The sequence below is a fragment of the Dromiciops gliroides genome, chromosome 3 (assembly GCF_019393635.1).
Source record: "Dromiciops gliroides isolate mDroGli1 chromosome 3, mDroGli1.pri, whole genome shotgun sequence".
In the NCBI taxonomy this organism is placed as follows: domain Eukaryota; kingdom Metazoa; phylum Chordata; class Mammalia; order Microbiotheria; family Microbiotheriidae; genus Dromiciops; species Dromiciops gliroides.
Genome location: NC_057863.1, coordinates 652245952 through 652267043, shown reverse-complemented (window position 1 = coordinate 652267043; position 21092 = coordinate 652245952). Strand labels below are relative to the sequence as shown.

The 21092-nt window shown below is 43.3% G+C and overlaps 1 protein-coding gene across 1 annotated transcript; it reads left to right on the top strand.

Moving 5' to 3' along the window:
* Positions 1 to 11925: 11925 nt before the first annotated feature.
* LOC122748291 (olfactory receptor 2H2-like) lies at positions 11926 to 12870 on the top strand. The gene has a single exon (XM_043993954.1). It carries the CDS (start codon positions 11926 to 11928, stop codon positions 12868 to 12870), a length of 945 nt encoding a protein of 314 aa, XP_043849889.1.
* The last annotated feature ends 8222 nt before the right edge of the window (positions 12871 to 21092 follow it).

Sequence of the window (21092 nt, the reverse complement as noted above, 5' to 3'; positions counted from 1 at the left end):
AATTGATAGGATCAAATTCAAATTCATGTACCTCCCACTCAAGGTCCCAGATAGGGGCAGCTAGGTGGTGTAGTGGATAAAGCATTGGCTCTGGATTCAGGAGGACCTGAGTTCAGATCCAGCCTCAGACACTTGACACTAGCTGTATGACCCTGGGCAAGTCACTTAACCCCAAATGCCTCAAAAAAAGAAAGGAAGGAAGGAAGGAAGGAAGGAAGGAAGGAAGGAAGGAAGGAAGGAAGGAAGGAAGGAAGGAAGGAAGGAAGGAAGGAAGGAAGGAAGGAAGGAAAAGGTCCCAGAGAGTCTGGCCTCAAGTTACATCCCTGTATGATCTTTCATTATTCTACCTAACAGTGTAGCATTATAGATAAATAAGTCTACTTATTACCCTCTCTGTTTTCCTGACTTACAATCACATGTTCTTTACCAAGCTGAAACCCACCATCCTAAATATACAAATTAATTCAATTTAGTGATGAAAGTTAATTGGGTGGCTCGCCATGATATTGGGGTAAGAAAGGAGATTAACAGCCTCTTTCAAAAAAAGCAAAACAGGTTTTATTAATGGGAACAAATTTACAGCACAGGTGACGTTAATAGAGCTAGGGATAATGAAAAAGGGGATAGACAAACTTGCCACCACACCGGCATCTCTCTCCCTCTCTCTTGTGCACAGGAGCGACCTTTCCTCCCTTCTCTCTCCCAGAAGCCTCCTCTCCCACAGGAAACAGGGCCGTCCACACACACAGCCCCAAACTAATTGGCTGGCAGCCCTGATTGACAGAACTAACAGGCGGCTCTACAAATGCAAGCAGGCCAGCTTCCAGACGCTGAAGACCACCTGACTTGTCCTCACCGGGCTTCTCGTCATGGTGGGGCTTCCCTACAGGATTCCAATTCTCACAGTGACTATTCATTAAGCATTTGCTATTTGCAAGGCCATCTACCAAGTCTTTCTCTGATAACTCTTTGTACCAGGTAGGTGACCTGTATACTCAAAAGCTAAACCAACTGATCCACAAGATCCAGATTGTTTACCCACACTGGAAAGGTTTCAGGGATGGTTGCAGCAACAGCCTGTGTCGGATTTCTGAGAACAATCTGACAAAGTAAAGAGAGTCTCATCACCAAGAGGCTGCCCCATTGATGATGAATTCTTTGATCATAAAAAACCCAAGATCCAGAGAAAAATACAAAATGGCCCCAAGTCTTTCTACTTCAGCAGAGGTGGTGGCAGGAGTGATGGGAAAGGATAGCAGCATGCTTAAAATTATGCAATTTTAGACCACCTGTAGATATTTACTTAATTTTAGTTATTCTAAATGTTAGCTCATGGGGCAGCTGGGTGGTACAGTGGATAAAACACCAGTTCTGGATTCAGGAGGACCTGAGCTCAAATCTGGCCTCAGACACTTGACACTTACTAGCTGTGTGACCCTGGGCAAGTCACTTAACCCTATTGCCCCATAAAAAAATACCAAAAAAATATCTAAATGTTAGCTCATGACCAATGATCAGTTAATGGCAAACTTCTAGGGAAACTGAATCATATCAATTCTGATATTCTCACTATAATGGATAAATGCAAAAAGGAAGAAAGCCAGTCATGCAGCAAAAATGAGAGGTGGTCAGCTCATGTGCTTCACTGGTACAAAATGTCGAGGGATCATTGAATGATGCTGAGTGAACTCTGGCAATTTACAGAAGGACATGGACAAGTCTTAGAATGAAAAGAGATGGATAGGCTAAAATCTGCACTGTTTGAGGAAATACTCACACAGTCAATCAATAAACATTTAGTGAGCACCTACTTCATCAGCCATTATGCAAAGGTCTAGTGATACAAAAAGAGGCAAAAGACAGTCCCTGCCCTTCAAGGAACTGTCTCATGAGGGAGAGAACAAGCTAAACACACACATGCACACACACACACACACACACACAAACGCACATGTGTATAGGATAAATAGGAAATCATTAAGAAAGGGAAGTCACTAGGATTAAAAGAGCTTGGGAAATGCTTCCCACAGAAGGTGAGATTTTTTTTAAATCAAGATTCAAAAGATATTCAGGGCATGATGCCACTTTCCCCATGGAGATCTCACTGAGCATGGCCCTTTAGAACCTCAGAGTCATAAGAGACCTCAAAAGGGCCCTAACCAGGGGGCAGCTAGATGGCTCAGTGGTTAAAGCACTGGCCCTGAATTCAGGAGGACCTGAGTTCAAATCCAGCCTCAGACACTTGACACTTACTAGCTGTGTGACCCTGGGCAAGTCACATAACCCCATTACCTACAAACAAACAAACAAACAAACAGAAACAAAACAAAGCAAAAAAAGTGTCCTAACCAACTGTGAGAAAATAATTACTAATAAGAGATTTCTTGGGGGGAACCAGAGATCAGTTTCTCAGTCCTTTCTCTCCCTCACTCCAAAAAGTCCAGCTCTCCTTGATCTAGGACAAACCCAAGGGAACACCTAGATAATGGACTTTGCCTTGAAGAACTTCAGTGAGGGTCTTTGCATTATTTTTACCTGATGTCATCTGTAAAGTTCATTTTAATGTGGACCACCTTCAAGTCATGACAACCTGTGGAACTGAATGATGCTAACCAATGAGTTTTGAACAATGTATAATGACCCACCTCTATCAAAAAATGATAAAAACCCTTGGAAGCCGCCATTAGGGTTTTTTTTTTTGGGGGGGGGGTTAGGCTCGCTCACTCTCTTTGAGGACAGCGTGTGTCTTGTGGGGCTTTTTTCCTGCTCGCCTAACTGCCATGCTGAAGCTCTCTCCCTGCTTTCTCTACCACGTGGCCTGAGACCATGAGAAATTAGGGAAACGTGTGGTCCATCCTTAATTGCTATAATATTAAAAACATAATAATATGCTTACCCAACACTGATATCTATAGCAATAGCAATTAATTTCAAAATCACACAACCCTGTACTGGATTTATGAAACCCCTCCTCTATGATATCACTGGCAAATGGTCTTCCAGCCTACACTTGAAGACCTGCAGAAATGGGAAGCAGAGCACATGCCCAGGAAGCACATTCTACTTCAGGGAAGCTCAGACTATTCAGAAACTTTTCCTTCTATTAAGTCCAGCTCCTTCTCCCTGCAACCTCTACCTATTGGTCCTCATTAATTCTCCTGGGGCAAGTCAAATAAGCATAATCCCTATTCTACATGAAATCTTTCAGATTCCCAGACCTCCTCAGTCCTTTCTTCTCTAGCCTAAATACTCACATTTCCTTTGATTGATTCTCAGGAGGCATGGTTTCCAGTCCCTTTCTCCACTTGGTTACCAGCCCCTTATCTGGACACACCTTTTTTCTCAAGTATTTTCTGCCTAGACTGTGCTTCTCTGAAATGAGCACAACAATTTTAAGTATGATCTTGTTGACTGACCTCCTGATCTGACCAGGTATGATCATCCTCCATACTTTTTTTTTCATACTGGACACTCCTTCCTGAATCTTACCTTCCTCTATACTACCATGACAGTAATTGTGTATGCCAATCATCTAGTTGCCACAGCGCTTCCTTACTGTACAATGCTTTACAATACTACCTCGGATTATTGACTATTTTTCCATACCTATATACCAGATTCTGAGCTCACCAGGGGATATATCTTATACTTTTATGCTTTCCACATTTCCTACTCCAGTGCCTTGTTAATAGATGCTAATGTAATGAATTATATGTAGATTGATTTATTGTTGATATATACTCTTCAGTGCCTAAGAACCTTGAAGAAATCCCATGATTTAGATCTATGTGATAAACTATAGCATTCATCACTTTCTCATTTCCCATCCCCAAAGAAGACATGTACTGGGGCCAAGGTAGCAGCACATCATGGCTTATGCTCAAGGGCACAGGTCCCACTTTCCCAGCATCATTAGCAGAGACAGTTTAGGAGTCCCCAAGGAAGCTGGTGGTGGCAGCAACATCCTCTGGCCTGGGAGAAACTGGATGGTACCACCAAGTGAGACTGAGAAAAAGAAGACATACTGTCATCTTCTTGGGTTCTCCCAAGGGAACCTGAACTATCCCTTTATCTCTCCCCTCTCTGGAACTGGGAATGACTCTCCTTTATCTACTGTGACCTCTCACATGATCAGAGCCCAGGCTTAGAACCACTTGACATGGTAGCCACACGATGCTGAGCTGGGAGTTAAGGAACTATCATTGTTGTATGGAGAAATTCTGAGGTCCAATCATTAGGGGCACCAGGAGAAGGTAAGTCCACACTGGGGGTGGACAGAGACAAGTCTAGTAGGCCAATTCTACCAAGATGTGGATGCTACTGATGGATGTATGCAGGACATGTAAGAGCCAGAAGAGACCTCAGAATAAAGAACATGGGTTTCCAGCTGGAAGCTGTCTTAGAAGACAGACCATAGCTTAGAAGAGTGGAGCTGGAAAAGCCCCCAGTGATCACCTAGGCCCACTTGGGCCCCACTGAAAAAGACCGTTCTCTAGATCTCCAACAATCATTAATGGTCATTAATCCCCTCTCCCACCAAGCAGAATGAGTAGATACAATGAGTTTACTGGGACTGAGCAGGGAGTTAGGGCTAAATGGGATTGAATCTACAATAGGATATTTTAATGGGAAATGAAGCCAAGAAAAGGATAGGGGGCAGCTAGGTGGTGCAGTGGATAAAGCACTGGCCCTGGATTCAGGAGTACCTGAGTTCAAATGCAGCCTCAGACACTTGACCCTTACTAGCTGTGTGACCCTGGGCAAGTCACTTAACCCTCATTGCCCCGCAAAAAAAAAGGAAGAAAGAAAGAAAGAAAGAAAGAAAGAAAGAAAGAAAGAAAGAAAGAAAGAAAGAAAGAAAGAAAGAAAGAAAGAAAGAAAGAAAGAAAGAAAGAAAGAAAGAAAGAAAGAAAGAAAGAAAGAAAGAAAGAAAGAAAAGGATAGGCCCCAGAGAGCATCCACTGCACCAGGCCTTTCAAATACCTGAGGAAGAAAGGAGGGGAGAGATAGAGCATGGAGCTAGGAAAGAGCCTTGCATTTGGTTTAAGCCTTCTAGCTACTGGGGTAACCTTGAGCAAGTGACTTCCTCCACCCTGCCCTATAAAACTTGGGAGCTGTATTAGATGATCTCCATGGCTCCCATGATGCTCTAAGAGGGCAAGGGGGAAGGCAAGAAGATGTAGTAACTCTGATCCCAAAGATAATCAGAGATGTTACATCCAATGAGGGGAAGAAGTGTGCTCTGGGACACTTAGAGGTTTCTGCTCTGCTGGAAAACTGGTCACTGTTGGGTGACAGGAGAGGAGAAAGGAGAAGGGTATCATATCCAGGGAGATAAAGTAAGTCCCAGTTTAAAGTTGCTGCCTGGGAGCTGGGGAGGGAGGGAGGATGTCCTTTCTTCTATGCTATGCACACTCCCTAAAACTTTCACCCTAGGGCAAAGCCACAGTGGCTTTACCCAATTTTCAGCTCTAATCCCACACATAGCCTACCCTTCATACCTAAGTATCCAGTGTTCCATCGTTTTCTCTATCCACTGACTCCATTCTAATCTAGAGTAGGATAATGAAGGCATCCTTGATGTGAGAAGGGGGTTGAGGGGCAGGGGAGGCACTGGGAAGGGGTGAAATCTTGTCACCACTCAGACATTTGTCCCTACTTTGCCATTCATTCACTTTGTGAGCTTCTGAAGAATTTTTAGAGCTCGAATGTAAATGGAGTGATAAATTTGGTCTGTAAGAAAGGGGTTCAAGTCCTACCTTGGACACATATTATTTGGGTGATTCTAGGCAAATAGCTTAAGCTCTCTTGCCTTAGAAAATACCCTGAGACTTATTTATGAAGTTGTAAATAGATTTTTATTCTTCATTGATGGAGGGAGATCCCAAACTCAGATCCATGGGTTTCTGAAACTGCAACTCCTTTAAAAACAATCTACTTTCTTGTGGGAAACCTCTGGGTTCCAGGGATTAGGGTTTGCTGTGATATAGCTATTAGTAGAGGAATCACATGGGGATAGGCAAGAAGCTGAGAAGGACAAGTACAGAGTTCTCTGATGAAATGGTTCGGTCAAAATTCTCATTACTGCTTTATCTATCAGTTAATTCAGACAACCTGAATGGTGAGCAGAGGCAGCCTGGGTAGAAGATGGGTATATCCATGCCTATCTATCTCAAGCTTAGGTGACCACCCAAAATAATGAGACCAGGCCACCTCAAGCAGTGCCCAGGATGGAAGTTGATCAGATAATGAACAATGCTGGCAGATTCAGATTCAGGTTTTATAACATTTAGAGATAGAAAGGACCTTAAAGGTCAGAGAGCTTAGTCCCCTCCTTTTATAGACAGAGAAACTGAGTAAATGAGAAGGAAATAATGTGCACAGAAAATAGCAAAGCTGGGATTTGAACTCAGATCTCTTGCCTCCAAATTGAGGCTCTTTCCCCTGTGCCACTGCTAAGGAGAGATATCCTAGAATAAATGGTCTCTGTCTCCATTCAAATCCCCTCTGATCCTCCATCATGTCATGGAAGCAAGCTGGGGGTTCTCAAAAGCTGTGCTGGAGAAAACATAATCTGGCAGCCCCAACCTGATGGAAATCTACTGAGCACAGACCCAGGGGAAGCTGTATCTCTTTCATCCAAAGGCCAACCCAATGATCTCACAGGCTCAAGCACCAAGTTTGGCCACAGGACCAAAAATAATGGTCATAGAAACTCATGGAGACTGTCAAGTAGTGTGAAAAAAGTTAAAGTCTACTTCTGTGGAATGGTAACCGTGACTATAAAACTGGAGATTCCTAAGATCATTTTATTCCACTACCTATGACAGTACCCAGCACATAGTAGGCACTTAATAAATTCTTACTGATGGATGGATGGACAGATAGATGGATAGAAGGATAGGTGGATGGGTGGATGGGTGGACAGATAGATAATAGAAGGATGGGTGGATGGGTGGATGGATGGATGGATGATCATAAATTAAACATTGAGAGAGAAATTAGAGATCATTTCATTTAACCCTTTCACTTTATACATGAGAAAACTGAAGCCCAGAGATGAATTGATTGTCTAAGTTCCCACAGGTATAAACAATAAAATCAGAACCAGAGGCTGGGTCCTAAAACTGGAAATCCAATGTGGTTTGTACTACAGCATTCCACATAATATTTCCCATGTCTTTTGGTTCTCAACTTTTTCCCCATTCATGAAGGTGCAATGGAATCTTACCATGTTCACATGCCATGATTTGTTTCAGTCATTTCCCTGTCATATAAACATGGGCTGTCTACAATATTTTGCTATTATCAAAAAAGTCAACAGTTGCACATGCTAAAAACTCCAGGCTTCTCTTTATAATTAGTAAATCCTTGCTAAATGCACAACTATGATTCTGTCAGGAAGTGTCAGAGTGGGAGACACCCCCCACCCCAAGAGACATTTAGGGTGTAGCAGAGGAAATCTGGCCATCCAGTGAGCAGAAGCACAGTAAAGAGCTGTCAATTTACCAGGGCAGATCAGATCAATAGAATCAAGGAGAGTGAGGTATAGGCCAATTTACCAGGCAGAAGGAAGGAAAAAGGGGCATGAGACTTCATGGGATTCAGTGGGGAACCAAATGTTCCCTTATAGATCTTGGGGCTTGTTTCCACTCTTACAAAAGGGAGTTCTACTAGGTTAAGGCCCCTGCCAGCCCAGCCAGTCCATGTTCTAAGAACCCCCCAAGCTCTGGCATCCTCTGTTCTCAGTGACCTCCCAGCTCTGGCATCTTCTGTTCTCAGTGACCTCTCAGCTCTGGCATCCTCTGTTCTGAGGTCTCTCAGGCCTCTGACCTTTTGCATCCACATTCTTAGAGTCCCCTCCGTTCTAACAGCCCATCTTCTGTGTTCTAAGCATATTTAAAACTCTGCCATATGGACCGCTAAGCTGAGAAATCAGTCCGTGCTATGACGTGACTGGGCAGTAAGGAGTTGATTCAATCTTTCTCCCAGACAGTATTTGTGCCATCTAACAAAACCCTTCAGGCCTTTATTCAAAGGATTAAGTCATATGCCATGGGCATGTACATGTGGTAGAGTGAATGGTATATTGAGGGTCTATGAGGATTTTGAGAAGATGGGGATGGGAGGGAGGGGGAATGAGGTGAGGATCTTGCCAATTTATCTCCAAAACATATCTCACTTTAAACCTCAGCTAAACCTCTCTATTCCCATTACCCTCCATCAGTCAACTCCTCATTACCTCTCACCTGGAACATTTGAATGGCTGATTTATCTCCCTGACTCAATTCTCTCCCTTCTCTAATCTATCTTCCATAAGCCGGCAAATGTATCTTGCTAATACACAGATCTGAGCAGCATCACTCCCCTGCTCCCAGACCCATTATCCCAATTGCCTGTGGGATAAGATACAAACTCCACATTCTGGCACATTGCCTGTGGGATGAGATACAAACTCCACCTTTCTAGACTGATCTCATGTTACCATCCTTCACCCACTCCAGCTTTCAGCTGGGGCACAATGCTCTCACTATACCTGCTAATCCATGGGCATGGCTACCCAGCTGAATGCTTGCCCCGCCCCCTCGTGGTGACTGCTGCTGATTCCTAGCGATGGAGCCTCACTTAGACTTTGTCCCCATACTTTCCTAGGGTCTATCCCATGAGCTGCTTGGCTGGCTTCTCCCTGTGATTAGTTTCTTGGGCTTGTCTCTCCAGATCTACCCACTAGGCTTTTCAGCTCCAGTCCACTAAAACTTTTGGTCAGGAGTCCCTCTCAAAGTATCTTAGGATTTGGAGGCTAGAATTTTTTCTTCCCTACTTACTTATTCTGTTTGTTTGTTTGTTTGTTTTAGGAAAAAACTGGGATAATTAACTTTCTTGTCTCGTGTAGTTTTCATAGCTCTGAAAAACCAGGCTTTGCTATACAGCCCATTAGGGCTCAAATGGAGCTACTTGACTAAGCATTTAAACCCAAATCACCCTGGTTCTCACTGACTGGCCAATAACAGGGCCCAGCCCAAGCCTCACCTGCTCACTGTTTGGGTTTTGATGGCTCAGAGTCAGTAGAAATAGCAATTGTCTCTGCATTGGCTAGAAATTCTGAGGGTCTTCCCCTCCCAGACTGATTCTTCTGTGAAGGCAAATTAGACCATCTTTTGCCTCCATTCCTACCTAGCCTTTAATTACTGAATGAGTGTTGCCTCAGACAAACAGACCTGGGAACGACCGTAGCTTAAAAAAACCAAGGTGTTCCACTGCATCTGGGCCATCCCCAGTCTTCTGGGCCTATGTCTTTCCACTGGGCCCCGATAACTCTGGAGGAGAGGGCTGATGACTTTGCACAGCTCTGCCTCCCTTAAATCCAATTCACTTGCAAGTAAAGACATCCCCCTCATGATGTCATCGGCACTCTTAGAGAAAGAATGAACAACAACTAGAACATAATAGCCCATACCTTCCTCCAAAGGATGGCCTGACAGCTCTTTAAGTTATGGCCAAACTCCTTAGCCAACAAAAGCCATGCAGAAGACTCCCAGGATTATACTGTCTTTTTTTTTTTTTCCCCACCCCGATGGCTGGGCAGAAAGTGTAGTCCTCCATCTCAGGTAACTACCTAACTTAAGATAAGACATTCCCAAGATCCTCTCTGGCTTAGCATGCAAATGAATTTGAATCAGAGCCAACGGTGAGGGAAGGAGACAATTGTTCTCCATTCACTTATACCATAGTCCTGACCTTGCTATGCATACGTCAGCAGCAAAGCCCCTGTATGTTTGTGCTGGATTTGGGCCAGTAAAAAGTCTTGCTGTCTGGGCCAGCTAGGTCGTGCAGTGGATAGAGCATTGGCCCTGGATTCAGGAGGACCTGAGTTCAAATCCAGCCTCAGACACTTAACAATTACTAGCTGTATGACCCTGGGCAAGTCACTTAACCCCAATTGCCTCACCAAAAAAAAAAAAAAATGTCTTGCTGTCTCCCTACAGAGCCAGTATTTTCTGAATTAAATTTGCACCTACTTTCTCTAAGGCTGTGCAATGTCCCCTGTCCCCATTCCTGGAAAGGACTTCTTCTTCATCTCCCACCTTTTGGAATTTCTGCCTCAGGTGCCATCTCCTATGGGAAGCTTTCCGTGATGCCCCTAGTAAATAGCAGTCTCTCCCTCCTGACATTACTCTTGTATTTACATAGCTGGACGCTTGTGTTATTCCTTTGAAGAACATATGCTTCTTGAGGACAGGTATTTTTTTTTCCATTTATCTTTGTATCCCAAGGTCTTTCATACACTAGGCACTTAATAAATGCTTATTGATTTGAGTTGAGGGAAGGAAGAAGTTGGGAGAAATGACAAAGGGGAGAGAGTAGGGAAAAGAGCAGAAGATAAAGATGAGAGACTGAATGGAAAGAGAAGTGTGGAGAAATGAAACATATGACACAGGAGAAAGGAAGAGGTTAGAGTAAAATAAAAATTGGAAGTAAGGCTCAGTAGTCAATCAATTAACACTTATTAAGTGCCTACTACATGCATGAGTTACCTGATATTTGAACTCAGGACCTCTGGCTCTAGGGACAATCCTCTTTCCACTAGGCCACACCTGTTAAATCTGTGCATTTAAAAGGTGATTTTGTTAGTGCAGTGAAGCAATGGCCTGGAGAGGCAAAGAATATGGGATAGGAGATAATCTCAGAGTGAGATGGTAGGTAGGTACAACCCACGCCCGGAAAAAGGAATCCCCTCTAAATATATGGGACAAAGGGCCCTCTAGCCTTTAACCAAAGACCTCCAGTGAGAGGGAATCCATTGCACCTGGAGGTGGCCCATTTTGCTTTGTTAGAGCTCCAACTCTCTCTTCCCCTTATATCAAGCTTAAAATTGACCATAGGCATAGGCCAAGCTCTGCTTCCTGAGGCTGAGAATGAGTCTTTTCCACGAGGCAGCCACTCAGGTAAGTGCTTGAAAACATCATATGGTTCTCCTCCCCCTCAAGAAAGAAAAATCTCCTCTTCTCCAAGCTAAATATCCCGAAACATTGAATCCATCATCACGGGGCATGAGCTTGAGACCCCCAGCCACCCTGGATAGCTCCTCTGCACATTCTTCAGTAGGTCAATAGCCTTCCTAAAACATGGCACCTGAACCAAACCCAATACTAGAGTTGCGGACAGATCAAGGCAGGGTTCAGTGGCAGCGGCAGCAGCATCTCACTAGCCTTGGCTATTTCTCTCAATGAAGTCTAAGATATTTTTTTTGACTGCATGTCCCACAGTCACTAGAGACAGCGGCATCTCTGCCACTCTCCACAGCAGCTTAGCAGTGTTGTCTGCCAATTTGATTCCCTTGGGATAGAGTTCACATGGGTGTGAGGGTGGCCCAATCCATACGCACAAGTGACTAAATACAGCTGATATATAAGGTATGCCTTGTGTAGGAAGGCTTTGAGAAAAAGCTGGGCAGTTTATGAGACAGAGATGAGGAAGGGCTTCTCTGTTTCCCCCACCTCCTTTGTTCTCCCCATTCTTCTTTCCTCCTTCTCTCTCCTCCTCTCCTCTCCACCTCTATTCCCTTTAACTCTCCACTCCCTTCCTAGGATCATGGGAGTTGAGAATAGAGCATTCCAAGCCTCTTCTGTCAAGGAGCGGAGCTGAGCAGACTGAAGGTCATCAGGTAGAAGGAACAGCTACACGGGTTGACTTAACTGGAACAAAGACTGGGTACAGATATTTTTGAATGACTGGAGAGAGGGCTGTAAGTACTAGGCTAAGGAGTTTCTTGTTGGTGTGGCAGAGAATTAAAGAAGGGAGGAGAAGAGGAGGGGAGGGGAGGGGAGGAGAGGAGGATGTAAACCTTTGGAGCTCCCCTTCAGTCCCCTGACTCTATCCCGACTCTCTCCTCACCCCACCCTTCACAGGATGGGCCAAGGGAATATGACGGCTTTGGCTGAATTTTTTCTCCTGGGTCTCTCTGCCAGTCCTGCCCTACAACCCCTCCTCTTCACTGCTGTGCTGGCCTCCTACCTGGCCACTCTTCTGGGCAATGCCTTCCTGGTGTCCCTGATCCTCCTAGACAGTCGGCTGCACCGGCCCATGTATCGCCTGCTGGCTCACTTGGCTCTGCTGGACGTGTCCTATGTGAGCACCACTGTGCCTCAGGCCCTGGCACACATGCTAGTCCATAGGCGGGCACTTCCTTTCGCCCGCTGTGGTGCTCAGCTCTATGTGGCCCTCTCTCTGGGCAGCACAGAGGCCCTCCTCCTGGCCTCCATGGCTGTTGACCGTTGCCTGGCCGTCTGCCGGCCCCTCCACTACGTGACTATCATGACCCCAGGTCTTTGCAGGGGCCTGGCAGGTGGTGCCTGGGTCCTGGGCTTCTTGCTCTCTGTGCCCAATGCTGCTGCCGCTCTACACCTTCCTTACTGCATGGGGCGCCCGCCCATTGACCACTTCTTTTGTGAACTGCCGGCAGTTCTGAGGGTGGCTTGTGCCGATACGGCCCCCAATCAGGCCCTGGTCTACGCGATGGGTGTTCCCATCCTTCTGGGACCCTTTGGCTGCATTCTGGCTTCCTATGCTCTCATTCTGACCACAGCCCTGCGCCTCCCCTCTGCCCGGGGCCGCCGCAAAGCTCTCTCCACGTGCGGTGCCCACTTGGCTGTGGTTGGCCTCTTCTATGGAACTGTGATGGCCATGTACCTGAGGCCTCGGGGGCCTACCCCGGCTGGGCGCCACAAGCTCACAGCAGTCTTCTACATTGTGGTCACTCCACTGCTTAACCCCCTCATTTACAGTCTGAGGAACAAGGATGTGCACAGGGCCACCAGGTACGCTGTGGCCCGTGTCAAAGGGATGAGGGCAGGAGCCATGGTATCATAGTCTTAGCAAAGAGAAGGTGGCTCCGTGGTGATCTACTCCCACATTCTTCCTCTTCACCGGGGTCCCTTCCAGGGCAGCCCCAGTCTCTGCCTGCAAAAACAGACCTTGTGAGGGCAGCTAGGTGGCGCAGTGAAGAGCACCGGCCCTGGATTCAGGAGGACCTGAGTTCAAATCCAGCCTCAGACACTTGACACTTACTAGCTGTGTGATCCTGGGCAAGTCACTTAACCCTCATTACCCCCCAAAAAATAAAAAGGACCTCAACCTCCCCAAGCAACCCAGCCTATTTTTGTATTTTGGCACAGCACCACAGGCAGACTGGGAAGCCGACTCCAGAAGCTGCCTAAGGGACAATGAGAAGGTAACATGTCGAGCATAATTTTGAGTCCTGTATCTTTCTGGCAGGCCAGTGAAGGGCAAGGCCCCTTCTCAGAATAACTTTTTTTTTTTTCAATTTGTAATTGAGTGAAAAGCTAAGTTGTAGGTATTAGTTATTGAAAATAAAGTGGTCAATGGCCTTAGACGCTTGACACTTACTAGCTATGTGACCCTGGGCAAGTCACTTAACCCTCACTGCCCAGCAAAAAAACAAACAAACAAAAAAGCGGTCAGGGGCAGCTAGGTGGCACGGTGGACAGAGCACTGACCCTGGAGTCAGGAGGACCTGAGTTCAAATCCGACCTCAGACACTTGACACTTACTAGCTGTGTGACCCTGGGCAAGTCACTTAACCATCACTGCCCTGCAAAAAAACCCCAAACAAACAAACAAACAAACAAAGCGGTCAGGGGCAGCTAGGTGGCGCAGTGGATAGAGCACTGGCCCTGGAGTCAGGAGGACCTGAGTTCAAATCTGGCCTCAAACACTTAACACTTACTAGCTGTGTGATGCCAATTGCCTCAAAAAAAAACAACCAAAAAACAAACAAAAATAAAATGGTGTTTTTTCCATCCAAGTTCACTGACTCCCTGAAATCTGTCTTATGGATTGAGGTTACACATCCCTGGAATAGAAAAAACATCACTGGATCTGTGTATAGTGGAGAGTCAGCTGACCTGGGTTCAAGTCTACCTCTTTACCATGCAACCAGTCACCACCACCCCAATTAGTTTTTCTCATTTGCAGAGCAAAGGGTCTGGAGGTGATCCTGTATGAGGACCTCAGCATCAGTGTTTCAAAGACTCTCAAAGGGAGCAGATGATCTAAGTCCAGTCCACACATGGGCTGGAATTCTCTCTGCTGTGTCCTGCCAGGTGGCCAGTCATGTTCTGCTTAAAGGCTGAGTGATGAGGAAATCCCTCCCTGCCTCTTTGTGGAACAGCATAAAGAATATTTGACTTGTCAGGAGACTTGGAAGCGAATCCTAGATGCTCTGCCACTGACATATGACCAGTGTGACCTTGGGGAAGTCAACTCCCTTCTTTCTGCCTTAGTTGGCTCACCTGTAAAATGAGGGGTTTGGATTAGATAACCTCTAAGGTCCTTTTGAGCTTATAACTAGGATCCCATGAAACTTTTCAAAGTAGCCCCTTCCACTTTTGGACAGTCCTAATCTTTAGAAGGTTTTGGTTTGGTTTGGTTTGGTTTTTTTCAGGGCAATGAGGGTTAAGTGACTTGCCCAGGGTCACACAGCTAGTGTCAAGTGTCTGAGGCCAGATTTGAACTCAGATCCTCCTGAACCCAGGGCAGGTGCTTTATCCACTACACCACCTAGCTGCCCCCTGTTTTGTTTCTTTATTCCCATAAATCAAGTTGAAATCTGTTCCTACTTCTGCCTTCTGCAGCCACATACAAATCTCAAATCCATTCCACATGACTGCCTTTCCAATACTAGAAGACCGTTATCATGTCCTCCCTAAGTCTTCTTTTCCCCAGGTTTAAGTATTCCCAGTTCCTGAAGCCAGTCCTCTCTCTTCACTGAGATAAGACTGTAAAGTGAAGACAGATTATGAAGGACAAGCCAAGAAGCTGCTAAAATCAATAATATTGGTTAGTTTTGGACTTTTTTAAAAATTTTCCAACTCTGTTATAAGAAAAGGCTAACAGGGTGAGGGAGAAAAAATATTTGGAAATAAATAGAATGTGAAAACATAAATTATTATAAAAAAACTAAAACTTGATTTTGGGATGGGGGGGTGGAGCGAGGATAAGGAAGAAAGAAGGGTCAAAGATAGTCACAGAGCCCCAAACAAGGGACTGACTGGCAGTGGATTGTAAGCAATTAGAAAGGACTGACCCTTGCAAGCCAGCACATGATCATGAAGGATAAGTCATGCCAATCATTTTGTTTTTAAAGTGATGTTATACTGTCGGAGCAATGGAATCTTCACAAGGCATTTGATTAAGTCTATGACATCCTCGTAGACAAGACAGAGAGAGGTATAGGCTAGATGTTAAAAAGATGAATGAAGTCAGTGTGATTTATTAACAAGATGGAGGGAGGTGCTTTTCATTTTCATTCAGTCATTTTTAGTTATGTCCAACTCTCTGTGAGCCAGGTGGATGGTAATAGAGTCAGGTGGGTTTAGGCCTGGTTCAGTATGAGACTTGCTACAGCTTGTTAAGGGCTAAAATTCTAGCTAAACTGTCTAAAATATCTAATGAGTGGTCGCCAATAAAGTATAAGCTTTAGCAAGAGTTAGACTTTTAAGCATTTATTAAGGAGAATAAGAATTTGGTAAAGAGAGAGAAAAAGGCCTAGATTCCTATCTATTAAAGGGAGAGCACATTTCTAGCTCCCTTCTCCACCAGAGTCCAAAGGAAAGAGACCGAGACTGAGCACCAGTCTCTTCCTTCCTCCTCCCACTAGTCCGCGTCACTTCCTGACTCCTGGTCTTGCCCTCAAAGACCTTCCCTTCATGGGCAGAACTCTTCTACAGTAAGTATCCAGCAGGTGGCGTTATTCCAATCGTTACAGTCCCCCCTGTTGTTCCTCAAGAAACAAAATGTTTCCTTGACGGAACAGTAAAAAGAATATAATAACTATTGCTAACTAATAATATGTGAACAACAATATAGAAAAGGAAGAGAGGAAAGTTTTGTCCAGAGGGGTGATTTTTTGTCCTCATGAACCGACGCTTTGACATTGGTCTTGCAAAGGGAGGGCCTCTGCAGAGAATACATATTACAGATGGTGTATATTATAACAGAAAAAGAAAAGAGAAAAACCAAACTAAAACAAAACAAAACTGTTCATTTAAAGTCTCTGAAACTCTTTTCTCAGATGTCCTCTAGGTGTAGTCGTGGAATGGAAGTCTTTTCAGGGGTTGATGTGTGGATACTGGTAATCAGCCAGGAAATTTCCTACAAAATTGAGCTTAACACAACTTTAAAATAGCTTTGTCAATAATCAAATCAAACAATGAAAGTTCTCAAAAACATGTCTAAGGGAATTCAGAATCTTAGTTGTTACACATGTGAAACATACAATAAAACAAAAATTGAACCATTCTTTAAAATTACATTATTATTATAGTCCCCCCTTATGGAGAGTAATTGAGAAGACAATTGCTGCGATATTAATTTTTAAAAATAATTTTTATCTTTGTTTCATCACTTTTTGCATCATCTGCCTAATTATCCTCATGCCATTATGAGAAATTAGAAAATCTAATATAATTGGTAACAGGTGTCAAGGCCAAATTCAACACTGTTATTTATCATGACACCTGAGATAATTATGGGGGTTACCATAAAAGAACAGAGAAATGATGGGATATGAGCATTCCCACACTTGAGCAATATGTACTGTCCATGCAGTATGCCAGGCTTAAAATAGGTGGATGGAATATATGTCCATGCCACCGAACATATTGGAGGAAACTGAGTCAAACTTAATCAGATGCATGGGATTGAGATGTCCATGGCATCAGGCATATAGGAGGGAGCATAGAAGCCAGGTGTAGGAGTGAGATGAGTGGGATGAATACTTCCAGCCATCTGTACAATATTGTGGGGAAAAATAAAATAAAATATTAAACCAAGAGAATCCAACCTCAACATTAGTCAAAAGCTGTTCCCTCGGCCATACCTTGACTTCATGCATTTCTCCCCTCATGTGACAGTTCAGTGTCTGCTCTTGCATGTATTCCTCTTGTGATTGGATGGCATCTTGGCCAACTGGCATCTGATAACTCAGAATAAAGGCAATTAGTGTCTTAAATGATAAGTTCCCATAATCCAAGTCTCATATGGATTTAAAAATTGAGGATAATAAATGATTGCAAAAAAATGTGAATACATCTTGACTCAGAACACAATATATAATTATGCAACAATTTCAAATAATACCCCTTTTTTAACTTAGTATACAATTACTTTTTTGAAAAATCTGAACATATTTAAATACAAGTTAAAGCACAACAGAATCTCAAAGAAAACTTTTTTTTTGAAAAAAGAAAACTTTTACAAATGTTCCCCTCTTTTTTTTTTTTTTGGAATATGCTTATCAAAAATAATACTTCTAGAATCAATTTACACTTGCCATGGCAACCAATTTGCCAAGGAAATGCTTTAAAGAGTTTGATCAAATAATCAGTTGAGAAAAAAAAAATAACAAAAACAAATAAGTCAGAATATGGGAGCACAATACTCCTAGAATTAACATTGTATAATAAAATCAAAACCATCTTGCAATGTTTCAAAATTAGATAGACAAATGAATAGAAGAAAATACACATGGAACAATAAAAGACAATGAAATTCAAACTAAGGAAATCTAAATGAATATGAACTTAATTTTAACAAGAGTATTATAAAATATAAACCTGATCACATGACTATAAAAAGCTTTTACAAATATTCTCCTTGTTTTAAAAACTAAGTATAAAACACAATCTCAAAAGCAGGAAAATCTCTATGAAAATAAACCCATACCATTAATTTCAAAATGTATATGTAATAGCATAGAAATCCTATGTAACCTCTGAACTGACATTAATACTCTGAATGAATTCAGAACACTTTTGATTCCGGTATCTAAAATCCCCAATACTCATATCAATACCTTGCTGCTTACTTCTACATTTCTGTACAATATATACCCTTCCATGGCAAAAGAAGCGGAGTCTTGAACTATGGTGATGATTGTCATTCTTATTCAGCTTAAGTTTTTCTTCTTTAACCCCTCTATATTGTCTGTCAGTCTTTTCACCATACAAATGCTTTATAAGATTACTAATTAAAGACAAAAGCAGGTTAGCAAAATTATGAACAAAACAAGTATATCTGGAATTTAAAGGGTTTTCTAAGGTTGTCTCAGAAGCACAGCCAGGCTGGGGAAGGGCTGAGCCTGAAGCTGCAAATGTAGTTAGAGAAAGTTGAGCATGCGCATTAGATCTTTGGACTTCCCGGGCAGGGGAAGCAATGGGCTTGGCCATGGGGGGAGTAGAGGGTGGGGTCTGGAGAGGAGGGGAGGGACCAGCACAATTTGAATCAGACTTGATTTTGAACTCAGGCCTGGATTCCTCTTCCCCCACTTTGCCTCCAGGTGCTAGGGGATTAAAAACTTCTAGAGGGTGGGTCATTGCCTCCAGGCATGCAAAATTAGAGCAACAATTAGTGTTAGAACTGGGAAAAGCTGCAGGAATCTCTTCAGGTTTCTCTGAAAAAGCATGGTTGGGAGAGGGAGAGATATTTCCTTGTGTGAGTAAGTTGCTGGCTCTTTTAACAAAAATAAAAAGAAAAATAGAAAATCCACAAAAACAAAGCATTAACATGATCTTATCTCCCATTTGTCTGGTTAAACAGACTAAAATAAAAAATAGGGTAATTAGGGAGTTTAAAAGGTCCATTCGAAAAAATTTAAAGGAAAACACAGCCAGTACGCCAGTACTTAGCAGTTAAAGGGAGAGGGAGGGGAAATTTCTTACCCAACCAGAAGATCAGAAGACTGAGGGTTAGCTTTCCTCTTCGTGGTCAGCCATCTGTTAAGGGCTAAAATTCTAGCTAAACTGTCTAAAATATCTAATGAGTGGTCGCCAATAAAGTATAAGCTTTAGCAAGAGTTAGACTTTTAAGCATTTATTAAGGAGAATAAGAATTTGGTAAAGAGAGAGAAAAAGGCCTAGATTCCTATCTATTAAAGGGAGAGCACATTTCTAGCTCCCTTCTCCGCCAGAGTCCAAAGGAAAGAGACCGAGACTGAGCGCCAGTCTCTTCCTTCCTCCTCCCACTAGTCCGCGTCACTTCCTGACTCCTGGTCTTGCCCTCAAAGACCTTCCCTTCATGGGCAGAACTCTTCTACAGTAAGTATCCAGCAGGTGGCGTTATTCCAATCGTTACAAGCTCATGGTGGCTCTGTCACCCAGAAGAAGAAACAGCATCAGAAAGAGAGTAAGCAGCAAATAAAGGAAGAACTAAGAATCACACCCACATCTTCAGACTCCTCAATGGAACTGTGGTTATGTTCACTCCGGGACTTAATGAATCAATCAACCAAGAATCTAGACTACTAGATTCTTGGTTGATTGATTCTTAAGAATCTAGTAGTAGGGGCAGCTAGGTAGGGCAGTGGATAGAGCATCAGCCCTGGATTCAGGAAGACCCGAGTTCAAATCCGACCTCAGACACTTAATACTTACTAGTTGTGTGGCCCTGGGCAAGTCACTTAACCCCAATTGCCTCACCAAAAAAAAAAACAAAAACAAAACTACTAGTAATCCCAGACACCTCTAAAGGATTTATGAAAAATGCAATCCACCTACAGAGAAAAAACTGATGGTATCTGAATACAGATTGAAGTATAATTTTTTTTGTTAGTTCCTTTATCTGAAGTTTTGTTTTTTTTTCTTTCCAGTCTGCTGGCTAATGTGGAATTGTTTTGCATGACTACTCATGTATAACTTATACTGAGTTGGGGGGGGGGGGGAAGGGAGATAGGAAGAGAATTTGAAACATGGTTTTTAAAATTGATGTCAAGGGGACAGCTAGGTGGCACAGTGGATAAAGCACAGGCCCTGGATTCAGGAAGACGTGAGTTCAAATCCGACCTCAGATACCTGACACTTACTAGCTGTGTGACCCTAGGCAAGTCACTTAACTCTCATTGCCTGGGGGGGGAGGGGATTGAGGTCAAAATTTGTTTTTACATGTAATTTGAGAAAATAAACATTCTAGAAAAGAAAGGAAAGGAAAGGAAAGGAAAGGAAAGGAAAGGAAAGGAAAGGAAAGGAAAGGAAAGGAAAGGAAAGGAAAGGAAAGGAAAGGAAAGGAAAGGAAAGGAAAGGAAAGGAAAGGAAAGGAAAGGAAAGGAAAGGAAAGGAAAGGAAAGGAAAGGAAAGGAAAGGAAAGGAAAGGAAAGGAAAGGAAAGGAAAGGAAAGGAAAGGAAAGGAAAGGAAAGGAAAGGAAAGGAAAGGAAAGGAAAGGAAAGGAAAGGAAAGGAAAGGAAAGGAAAGGAAAGGAAAGGAAAGGAAAGGAAAGGAAAGGAAAGGAAAGGAAAGGAAAGGAAAGGAAAGGAAAGGAAAGGAAAGGAAAGGAAAGGAAAGGAAAGGAAAGGAAAGGAAAGGAAAGGAAAGGAAAGGAAAGGAAAGGAAAGGAAAGGAAAGGAAAGGAAAGGAAAGGAAAGGAAAGGAAAGGAAAGGAAAGGAAAGGAAAGGAAAGGAAAGGAAAGGAAAGGAAAGGAAAGGAAAGGAAAGGAAAGGAAAGGAAAGGAAAGGAAAGGAAAGGAAAGGAAAGGAAAGGAAAGGAAAGGAAAGGAAAGGAAAGGAAAGGAAAGGAAAGGAAAACTACTAGTACCAAGCACTGAGCTAAGCCCTGGGGGTGGAGACAAAGAAAGGAAAACCATTCCCTACCTTCTAGGAGTTTACATTCTAATGCAAATAAATAGGTACCTACAATGTGGCTAAGAGTAGATGGAAGATCTGTAGAGCTTGGGTTCTTAACCTTTTTGATGCTATGGACCCCTTTGGCAGTCTTGTGAAGTCTATGGATCCCTTTTCAGAATTGTGTTTTTAAATGTATAAAATAAATACATTATTACAAAGAGAAATGATTTCATTGATCCAAGATCACAATCTCCCTAAAATCTATCCATGGACTCCTTCCCTACTTAGAGGCTACTGCCAACTTGGGCAAAGGAGGTCATCTGTGTCATCTCGGGCTAGTCCTCATTGCCCATAGGTTTCTTTGTCCATAAAACAGAAAGGCTACTCTCGATGCTCTTGATAGTGCATAAAGTCCTTCCAACCCTTAAGCCCATCATTCTATGATTCCATGACCTCAA